The sequence below is a fragment of the Schistocerca serialis genome, chromosome 8 (genome assembly GCF_023864345.2).
Source record: "Schistocerca serialis cubense isolate TAMUIC-IGC-003099 chromosome 8, iqSchSeri2.2, whole genome shotgun sequence".
NCBI lineage: Eukaryota > Metazoa > Arthropoda > Insecta > Orthoptera > Acrididae > Schistocerca > Schistocerca serialis.
In genome coordinates this window covers 501,060,524-501,072,588 of record NC_064645.1, presented here as the reverse complement: position 1 = coordinate 501,072,588, position 12,065 = coordinate 501,060,524, and the positions used below count along the sequence as shown (strand labels likewise).

Here is a 12,065-nt window from a genome sequence, read left to right as displayed (position 1 = left end):
AATACTGATTGTAGAAGTCATATTTCATAGCTGCGTCTGGATACGCGGTACAGTATATCTGATACATCGTTTTCACACAAATTCACAAATCTAAGTACTGAATTTTCTTTCCAGCATAATGTGGGGACTTCAGAGGAAAAGACTGTATTTTTCATCTATTGTTTTCAGGATACTTTCAGAAATTTTATTTCCTTTCGCTTTCTTCCCACGTTTATCTAGTGGCAGTTTCCCATTTATTAACATGGGAGTTACAGAGAAAATCCACTTCATTTCAATGGAGTGGAAATTGTGAATTTCTTTTTGACACACTTGCACTCTACATGAGTAACACATTACAAAATACTGAAAACCGGAACAATGCTTATTTCTTCCATCACTGTCTAGTTTCTGAGGTCAGCGCCACTTTACATCATAAGCTTCAATAAGGCCCATTAGGTACAAATCTTTAGCATCTTTGTTTGGGAGGTCATGAAATTTCGAAAGGATATCAATTTTCACACTGTCAGCAATTCTCTCAACACAACCTCTCCGTCACCCACAATCAATATGACTGTTTAACAATCTGTCATTTACTCAATTCTTCAACGATAGATATTGGAAAAGAATACAGGATTCACCAGAATAGCTACTTCAGATCAGTAAAAGATAGAGTGGAAATAAAGCTTATTATTGTCAATATTGATGTAGTAGAAGTTTGTACTGGCCTGCAATCCTCTCCTGTTTTCTTTTTTGCAACGGTTTTCCACTGTGGTTAATATAAGCTATACCTTTGGTAAAGGCTTGTTTTATAAAGTTTTTCTTATGAATGGAATCATGTCTCTTTCTTTTGGGCGACATAGCATAAGACTGACTTCGGCATGACAACAAACAACTGAATGAATATGAAATGACACGGGAAGATTTGCATGGGAGGCAGCACTTAACAGCACTGCCTACATACCCAAAGCCACGGATTAACTTAATGTTTTTCAGTGCCATTTGAAGTGTCTCGTCCAAGTAATTCACTATGTTCAACAAAACAAAATATGCACGTTTGCACTTAATGGCTTTCAGCTCTGACTGATTCAATTGATGTAGCACATGAGCTTCAGCTAATAAGAAGGGAAAAACGCTCCAAATTTTTTGGTTCACATATTAATGAAAACTTGAACTGGAAGAAGTATATTACTGAGCTTCTCAAACAATTATGTTCAAGCACTTTTGATCTTTATATAACTGCTTATGCTCTGGGCATACTTTGCGTATTTCCATTCAATAATGACATATGGTATAATTTTCTGGGGTAACTCACCACTTAGAACAAAAGCATTGATTGCACAAATGTGAGCAGAAAAATAACATGTGGTGTCACCCATGGATGTCATGTTGGTGCCTCTTCAAGAAGTTAGGCATACATATTTTCACTAATGAAATTGGTCATAAATAATCCACAACCATTTGAAAAGAACAGCAATGTACATACCTACAACACTAGAGGAACAATGACGTTTATTACCCATTATTAACGCTGTCAGCGGCTCAGAGAGGAGTTCCATATGCAGCCATAAAATTTTTGGATCATTTGCCCAATAACATAAAATTTCTGGCAGGCAGCGAAACAAGCTTTAAATCTAATTTAAAGTCATTTCTCCTGGAAAGCTGCTCCTATTCCATCAGTGAATTTCTACTTAAAAACTGGTAGCCAGAAAAAAAAGAGAGAACAAAGAGAAAACCTTGTTTTTAAGTGTAGTGGGACAAGTAGAAATGAAATGATAATGTGTTCATTAATGTTAGCAGAAATCATGAATACAAATGAAAACTCATTTGACATCATGTCAATAAAAGAATTGTTTAAATTGTCTATGCTGCATGTAACTAACTAACTTTGTATTTCCCCTTGTCTTTCCACTGAGGTACTGGGACTTCTGATAAGTTGTTTGAGGGGTTTACTGGTTTCCTTATGTACATTTCACTTCAATGTTAATGTTACCCATGCTTTGATCACCAGACACCACTCAAAAATGGAGCAGTATATTCTCAAGATATTTAACACTCTAATGGTGCAGTTCTGTTTCTGTCATCCAGTTCTCTGCTACTGGGGACAATCTTGTGATTGTTTTCAAATTCTGCCTGAAGGAATAAGCTTGTTTTCTCAAGTAAACATTTGTTTGCAACCTTTGTTGTAAATAGAAAATGAAGTGCACTTTTACACATGCACTTTCAGGTATGAATGTCTGTATGGATCCAAACTACTAAAAGCTATGTAGAGGAATTGTCTGATATATCAGCCCAGTCACTGATGCAACTTACAAGATGAATGTGGGACATATCTTGGTGATGTATAGGACCCAAATGCAGTAAAATTCATCTTGTAACCATGATCTGCTGGTCCCCCCCCCCCCCCCCCCCTCTAATAGGAAATGCATGTCTTCCTAAATGTTCACACAAATGGGTGGTGCTGAAACTGTGCTAACACTTTCACGTTCTGGTTGGTGGCATTTCCAACATGTGCGTCCCTTTGCAGATTTGGCTGTGTTGCCATAGTTCTTTCAATAATGCACGAAGACAGGACTATTATTATTAAATCTTTGCAAGAGAGAACAATGTTTTTGGAATTCATTATGTTATTCAGTTTTAGTATGGAATTCACTGCTTTCTGTTTCCATGATATAACAAATTCCTTTATTTAACTTTGTGGCAACATGGGCCTTCCTACTGTCCTAGTCCTCCATTAACCTACAGGACTGAATCTGTCTATGCCATATGTCTGTGAATCATGCAAACTTTGTTCTGGGTGTATTTCAAATGTTTGTGTATTGTATTTTCTGAAACAGAGGTTTAAACTATTGGGTCTTTTTTTTACTGTGGAAGGCAAAAAACACTCCTGTAGTGAATGCATTCATGATAAATTAGTATATGCTTCTTAGCATGAGAATGGCATTCAATTAGATCAGTTACCAAAAGCAACTTGTCCTATCCTGGACAGTATGGAATGCCCATATGAATATTGGTAATCTTTTTGATATTATGAGGGTAAATCCAATATAAATGAGTTTTTTTATTTGATTTTACAAGATAACCAAGTATACAACACACTTCAACACAATCTCATGATCATTTAAAACCGTAGTTAGCCCAGCACATTATCATCATGTTGCCATCACTACAAAAAGAGTGGGACCAGGTCACCAGCAAATTGTGCATGAAGTCTCCTATGGTTGTATCATTTTCACATCTATTCCTTCCTAATGTGTATGAGCAATCCAATGTGATGAAAATCGCAGGATAATAGTTTGGGTCTTTAAGGAGGGTGAGTCAGTGGTGCCTGCCTCATTTTGTCCAATTTCTGATGAGTCAGAGCTGTAGCATAGGGGTTATCATATTAGTTGATCACATTATTTGCTGCAATAGGCAACTCACTTAGCAGTACACAGTAAGATGCTGCACTGATGGTATGGCATTCATGCAAAACAAATTCAACATGTAAAATGCCACACCGATTTAAAAAAAAACAGTTACACACACTTTACAACTGTCAACCAAGTCTTGGCTTTCCTGGGGGGGTGCCTAATCTTCCCTTTGTCACTCTGCTATCTTGTTTTGGCTCAAATGTGTAATGGCACACTCAAGCTTCACCACAGGTCACTAAGTGACGAAAAAATGCATCCCCTTCAGCTGAAAATTATGCTGAGAGTCATTCACTAACCTGCAGGCATTTCAAGGATTGGATTGGATTGTTTGGGGGAGGAGACCAGACAGCGAGGTCATCGGTCTCAACGGATTAGGGAAGGAAGCCGGCCGTGCCCTTTCAAAGGAACCATCCTGGCATTTGCCTGGAGGGATTTAGGGAAATCACGGAAAACCTAAATCAGGATGGCCGGACGCGGGATTGAACCGTCATCCTCCCGAATGCAGGCATTTCAACTTCTGCTCTTCAGTCAAATGTTAAGGCATCCACTAGTAACAAACTTCACATGGCCTAGTTCTTCTGTGATGATGACCGATAGCTCCCATAACTTAATCCGACCTAGAAGTAATTCTGGATAGTGTCAAACACTGCTCACCTTCAAAGTGATCACAAATTATGATTATGTTTTTGTCCATAATGCCTGTACACAGACAACAATCACGGCTTCCATTTTCAACATTTATGGCCTTCCTCAAACTCCTTATGCCAATTAAACACCAAGACATTCATTATGTGATTTGTCAATCTACTGTGCTCCAAATCTGCCTGCCTAACACTTTCATGAGCACAGAGCACTGGTTGTTGCGCCATTGTGAACAGTGGTAATGTCTGGGCCTGCAGTGGCTAAATGCACGTCATCCCCACTCCTGACATCAGCATACTGTGTAAAAGTCACTGCCCTCCATCTTCACACACACAAACCATACAGTCTTGTCTATACACTGAAGTGTAAAAGAACTGGTACAGGCATGCATAATCAAATACAGAGTTATGTAAAGAGGCAGAATACGGCACCACAGTAGGCAACACCTATATAAGACAAGTGTCCAGCACAGTTGTTACATTGGTTACTGTTGCTACAAAGGCAGGTTATCATGATTTAAATGAGTCTGAACATGGTGTTATAGTCGGCGCATGAGCAATGGTACACAGCATCTTCGAGGTAGCGATGAAGTGGGGATTTTCCCGTATGACCATTTCAGAGTATTCCGTGAATGTAAGGAATCCAGTACAACAACAAATCTCCAATATCGCTGCGGTCGGAAAAAGATCCTACAAGAGCAGGACCAATCTCATAAATCCATGGACCCTGCATGTCAGCAGGGGATTGTTAAAGCTGGTGGAGGCTCTGCAATGGTGTGGGGCAGGTGCAGCTGGAGTGATATGGGACCAAGGTACATCTAGATATGACTGACCAGTGACATGAAAGTGAGCATCCTGTCTAATCGCATGCATCCATTCATGTCCATTGTACATTCTGAAAGACTTGGGCAATTCCTGCAGGACAATGCAACACTCAAGATGTCCGTAATTGCTACAGAGTCACTCCAGGAACACTCTTCTGGGTTTAAATACTTCCATTGGCCACCAAACTCCCCAGACATGAACATTATTGAGCATATCTGGGATGCCTTGCAATGTGCTATTCAGAAGAGATCTCCATCCCTTTGTACCCTTAGGGATTTATGGAGAGCCCTGCAAGATTCAGTGTCAGTTCCCTCCAGCACTACTTCAGACTTAGTCAAGTCCATGCCACTTTGTGTTGTGGCACTTCTGTATGCTCGTGGGGGGCCTACATGATATTAGGCAGGTGTGCCAGTTTCTTTGGCTCTTCAGTGTATATGATTCATCTTCATAGACTAAAATGCTCTTTCTTCAGCCTAATGTCTCCACCTTCAATGTATTCAGGGAGAACTGGTGAGCCAATGGCTAATACTGAACTAGTCTTTTTCTCAAAATCACCATAGACTCTTATTATTTATATTTTAATATTAGGCACCCTACTCACATTCCTTCTATAGATCTGCTGTACATGTATAACTAAATGTTTTGCGTTTTGTAATACCTTTGCTATATTTACAACTAGTGAATTTGGCAATGCTTCACAATTGCTACATATGTATTGGAATTGGATATATGTTCTAATCTCCTCTTCCCCCCTTCCTCTGTCCTCTGTCCTGCTCCCTATCTCTCTCTGAAATTATATTCACAGGTTAAGGTATGTAAGAGTGGCCACCCAGTGAGACCAACACTGAACAGGTCTTCTCTGAATCTGAAAGTTAAAGCTTGAATACATAAGAAAATCAAAGCAGCATGACCCTAAGAAGGCAGAAAGAGATGTCATTTTTTACAACAAAAAATTCTGTCAATCACAACAAGTAGTAGTAGTAAAATAACAACCCAAAGGATGGTTTGAGCAGAACAGTGTTTACTAGGCATGAACCACTGAAAGTGGTGTGCCCATGCCTTCTTCAACTCTTGAACTGACTTCTGTCAGTCAATTATAACGGGACCTACAGTTCAATGTGGACTCTGTACCTTGGCGCAACTCTGCATTTTTCATATTAATAAATCATTGGCAAAGGAAAACGACAAAGGAACTCTAAAAAAATCCAATGACCGATCAGCACTCAAACCTAGAATCACTGGGCTGGTAGTCTGACATTTACCCATTGAATCACATTGCATTGTCTACAAGTGGTAATAACAACAAATATATAGAATAATGCAGCCAGGGCAGTCACAAAAGGAATGACCATTAGATCATTAATCAGCAGAATGACATCTTTTACAAGGTATGATAAACACTGGAAAATACAACGACAAGCTGCACATTTTGTCACAGATTTACCAAGAGCATTATTGACATGTTCATCACACTCCAAAGGTACACACTACAAGAGATGTCCGACACGTCACACAGAGATTTACTGTTAATATCTTGAGTGTGTGCATTCCACAAAGAACTAGGCATTGTATTACTTCCTCCCATATACATCTCACAAAATTGCCAGAAACTGGAGTTCATACAGACATTTACCAAAAATCATTATTCCCACACACCATTCTTGAATGAAACAACAAAGATAAGAAATTATAGTGGTACATGAAATACTCTTTGATACACCCCATAAGGAGGATCATTTTCATCACTTGGTGTCAAGTCAGTTGTACATATTTCACACAAATTCAACACAGAAAAATAATCAAAATTTTTTGCTCCAAGATGTTAAATGAAGTTTTACAGAAATGCTTACCTAAGTAGTGGAGCTAACTGTAGAAGCAGCATTATTATCCTCACCACCCATTTCCACAGTGGTGGTTTAGGCAATGATGGTTCATCCACATCATTTATGTACCTGAAAGGAATTAACAGATGTCTCAAGTTTGCAATACTTTTGAGACTGAGCCTAGAATAGGGTGTAAGCATGGACAAGAAAAAAAAAATCCTAGATTTTCCCAGTTTTCCTGGTTAAAAATACATTTTTCCTGGGTGAAAATATACTATACCCTTGGTGAAAGTACCTTTTTTCCGTGTTAAGTGACAATATACTTTCCCTCAGAACTGTAAACTTATAAATCCTTTGAACGGTGAAGGTTTTATACACTGGCACCGAACTTCTTAGCACTTTAGGAAACGAAACCCAGCAAAAAGCTACGTATTTGAAAAGATTTTTGATGCACAACAACATTTTCGCTATATATTTTTGCATTAGAAAATTATAAATAGGAATTCCACGAAATACATCAGCAGGAATTCCACCAAATACAGCACAGTAGCCTCTGCAGCACTGAAATTGAGGTTCAATGCACTTTTGTCAACCAATCATGGCTCATGTCACGTGATCTTGCTAGCCAATGACAGCAGATATTCAGAGCATAGGACACATGATGTAGTCAGCCAACAGCAATAGCATTTTAAAGCAGCAGCGCCAACACACAAATACACAAAGTTATTGGTTTAAATTAATATGCATACAGCACAGCCACAAGGAAAGCTAAGCTTTCACGTATAATATTGGTTGTCAAAAAATTTTTGCTGCCCCCCCCCCCCAAGATGTGATTAGGCACGGTCCTATGAACACGACCCCCCCCCCCCCCCCTGCCTCCCTGAAGATGTGATTAGGCACGGTCCTATGAACACAACTGAAACTGATTGCAGCCGCTGAATGTTTCTGACAAGCACAATTATAAATTTCACTTCTGTGCACCCAACATTTGGTGGGGTACCTGGTTGGTTGGCTGGTTTAAAACAGGGGGAGGGGGGGGGGGGGGGGGGGGGGGACCAAACTGCTAGGCCATCGGTCCATTGTTCCGAATAAAACAATGCCACAAGGGTGAGACTAAAACAAGCGAGACTGACAACACAAAACGGAGAGAAAGGAAAAACCACAAGAGCAACGGAAAGGCAACAAACACTTAAATGGACAAAAGGGGAGAAGAAAACCACAGAAATGCACGAAACAGGTAGAAGAGATTAAAATGACAAAACAGATTACCATGGCTGGCTGACCATGAGAATAAAAAGGAGAAGCCAGCCACTCTGCAACACATTAAAACCTCCACCCTAAAAGCACTTGGGTGGAGGACACAGAGGGACAAAGGACATGCGCTAAAACTTAGATCAAATGATAAAATCCACCCTCACGAATAAAACGCAAAACTAAATCAGCCAATGAGGTGTTGTCAGATAAAATTAATGGCAATGAGTCCAGTAACTGAAGATTTTGTTGCAGGGCAGTCAAAGTGGGACAGTGCACCAGAATATGGAACACTGTCAACCAGGCGCCACATTGACATTGAGGTGGGTCTTCATGGTGCAGGAGGTAGCCGTGGGTCGCCCAAGCGTGGCCAATGCAGAGGCGGCAGAGAACCACACAATCTCTGCATGAGGCCTGCATGGAGGACTGCCACATATTCATAGTCTCCTTAATGGCATGCAGTTTGTTGTGCATACCAAGACTATCCCATTCCGTCTCCCAAAGCCGAAAAACCTGACGGCGTAAAAACGAACGCAGGTCAGTTGTTAGAATACCGATCTCCATAAGCAGTTTCCGTGTAGCCTGTCTGGCCAGCCTGTCACCAAGTTCATTGCCTGGGATTCCAATGTGTCCTGGGGTCCAGGTCCACACAAACACCACTGAACAATCGGACTGTTCCAGGGCATAGATCTGACTACTGGATGGTCGCTACCAAAGGGTGACAAGGGTAGCACTGGTCAATAGCTTGTAGGCTGTACACAGAAGAAACACACAGAAAGAACGACTCCCGAGGTCATGAAAGGATGTGGTCAAGAGCACAAGATATAGCTCAAAATGGCTCTGAGCACCATGGGACTCAACTGCTGTGGTCATCAGTCCCCTAGAACTTAGAACTAATTAAACCTAACTAACCTAAGGACATCACACACACCCATGCCCGAGGCAGGATTCGAACCTGCGACCGTAGCAGCAGCGCGGCTCCGGACTGGAGCGCCTAGAACCGCACGGCCACCGCGGCCGGCGAGATATAGCCACCAGCTCTGCAGTGAAAACATTGCAGCCATCAGGCAAGGAATGCCGTTCAATGTGTCCTCAAAGGACATAAGCGAAGTCGACGTGACCGTCAGCCATCGAGCTGTCAGTGTAAACCACTTCATGGCCTCAGTACATGTCGAGAATCAAGAGGAAGCAACAGCACAGAGCTGCAGGGTGAACTGAGTCCTTTGGGCTATGTGAAAGGTCCAGACGAAGCCGTGGCCTATTTGTACACCATGGAGATGTACGCGAATGGACCTTGAGTACAGGTCGTAAAGGCAAGCACTCCAGTTCAGATAGAAGGGATCAGAAGCAACCTGCAATTGTGAGCCCTGACTTGGGCCGCCGATGCGGGAGATGAACCACCGCGGGAGGGTAAAGGAGATGGTAATTCAGATGAGCAGGACAACTGTGAACATGTGCAGTGTAACTGGTGAGCAGTTGTGGATGCCTGACCTGTAATGCATGGGCTCCAGCCTCCATCAGGACGCTGGTCACCGGACTAATCCTAAAAGCTCCTGTCGCTAGTCGAATGCCAAAGTGGTGCACTGGGTCGAGTAAACGCAATGCTGAGGGCGCCGCTGAACCATAAACCAGACTCCCATAGTCAAGGTGGGACTGAACAAGGGTTGTAGAGCAATCTACACCCCAGTTGGTATTACTCAGGCAGCAGAGGGCACTGAGGTGCTGCCAGACCTTCCGCTTAAGCTGATGAAAGTGAGGAAGCCAAGTCAATCGGGAATCTAAAACTAGTGCTAAAAATCGATATGTCTCCCCTACAGTGAGGGGAACGTCAGTAAGGTAAAGTTCTGGTTCTGGATGAACGGTACGACACTGACAGAAGTGCATAATATATGACTTTGCAGCCGAAAACTGGAAGCTGTGGGCTACAGACCATGACCTTGTGGATAGCTCCTTGTACGCGCTGCTCAGCAAAACCAGTACTGGTCGAGCAGTACGAAATGCCGAAGTCGTCTGCATACAGAGAGGGTGATGCGGACGGCCCTACAGCTGGTGCTAGACCGTTAATGGCAACTAAAAATTGAGGTACACTCAATACAGAGCCCTGTGGGACCCCATTCTCCTGGACATGGGGGGAACTATGGGAGGCACCAACCTTAACACACAAAGTACAAAGCAACAGGAAATTCTGGGTAGAAATAAGCAGCGGACTTCAGAAACTCCACTTGTATAAAGTGGCAAGGATATGAGGTCGCCAGGTACTGGCATGGAGCCAGTAGGCCAGGTGACTCCAGGACCCGACCTGACCCAACTCACCAGCCGACACACCATACACTCCAGCAGCTTACACAACGAATGTTGGTGAGGCTGATGGGCCAATAGCTGTCCACATCAAGTGGGTTTATGCTGGGTTTGAGCACTGATATGACGGTGCTCTCCCACCAGTACAATGGAAAGACGCCATCGCACCAGATCCGGTTAAGGTCACGAGGAGATGTCACTTGTAGTCAGACGAGAGATGTTTAATCATCTGACTGTGGATCCGATCTGGGCCAGGAGCTGTGTCGGGGTAATGTGCAAGGGTACTGAGGAGCTCCCACTCTGTAAACGGGGTGTTATAGGGTTCACTGTGGTGTGTAGTGAACGAGAGGGCATTCCCTTCCTTCCTTCCTCCGTTCGAGAGTGCGGAAGGCTGGGGGGTAATTCTCCGACGCAGAGGCGCAAGCATAGTGCTCAGCAATCACGTTGGCGTTGGTAGATAACACGCCATTTATGTTAACATCAGGAACACCTGTTGGGATCTGGTACTCAAAAACTCATTTGATCTTTGCCCAGACTTGGGAATGTGACGTATGGCAACCAATGGTTGAGACGTATCTCTCCCAACATTCCTGTTTCCGTCATTTGATAAGTTGGCGAACACGGGCATGGAGCCGTTTAAAGGCTATGAGGTGTTCCAGGGCAGGGTGCCACTTATGCCGCTGTAGAGCTCACCAACACTCCCTAATTGCCTCAGCGACTTCCAGTAACCATCAAGAGACTGTCTTTTGCCGGGGGCACCCCAAAGAATGATTGATCACATTTTCCAGTGCAGAAATGATCATTGTAGATACCTGCTCAACCACCACATCAATGTTACCATATGGGGAAGATTCAGCAGTGACAGCAGAGGTGAAGGCTTTCCAGTCTGCCTTGTTTAAAGCACACCTTGGCAAGTGTCTGTGGGCCTGACACCGAGGGAGTGACAGGATTTGGGGAAGTGGTCACTACCATACAGGTAACCATGTGCTCTTCAGTGGATATATGGGAGAAGGCCAGGACTGCAAACCAAAAGATCAATGGCCAAATATGAGCCATGTGCCACACTAAAATGTGTGGGGCACCTGTACTTAAGAGGCAAAGGTCGAGTTGTGACAGTACATTTTCGACATCCCTGCCTCGGCCAGTAAGCACAGTGCCACCCCATAAAGGGTTACGAGCATTAAAATCTCCCAAAAGTAGGAAAGATTTAGGGAGTTGATCAATCAGTGCAGCCAATGCGTTCAGGGGTACTGCACCATCTGGAGGAAGATATACACTGCAGACAGTTATTTCCTACGTCGTCCCTATCCTGACAGCCACAGCTTCAAAAGGGGCTTGAAGGGGCACAGGTTCGCTGCCTACTGCAGGACATAGACAAACTCCACCTGACACACTATTATAGTCACTATGGTTCTTGTAATATCCGCTATAGCTGTGGAGGGCAGGATCCGCATTTCCAGGAACCAGGTTTCCTGAAGGGCAATGCAGAAAGCAGGTGTAAAGTTTAAGAGTAGCTAAAGCTCAGACAAGGGTGGAAAAAACCGCCACATTCCACTGGAGGATGACATTATCGTGAGGCTGGGAAGACATGAAAGGTGCAAGGAGGTAGGTTACGCCTCAGGGTCACCTGCTGCCACCAATTGAGTATTTGTAGCCTTGTCTATGGTGTGTGAGGAATTAATGAGGTCCAGGTCCACAGGTGACGCTAAAATCCCCACCGCATCCTCAGATGCGGAACTGATAGGAAGTTGTGGTGTTGGGGCCACCAGAGGGTCCTGTTTCTTAGCAGGCTACTTCTTAGTACGTGCTCTCTCGCCTCTCTTTTGCAGCTTGCTGGG

General features: G+C 43.2%; 1 protein-coding gene across 1 annotated transcript in view; it reads right to left on the bottom strand.

Annotated features, from left to right (window-relative positions):
- The window catches only part of LOC126416154 (XK-related protein 4-like), a 61,732-nt gene that overhangs the window by 38,911 nt on the left and 10,756 nt on the right, over window positions 1–12,065 (bottom strand). Inside the window, exon 2 of the mRNA XM_050083708.1 lies at window positions 6,706–6,807. Within this exon, the coding sequence (XP_049939665.1) occupies window positions 6,706–6,807 (102 nt within the window). The remainder of the gene's footprint in view (window positions 1–6,705; window positions 6,808–12,065) is intronic.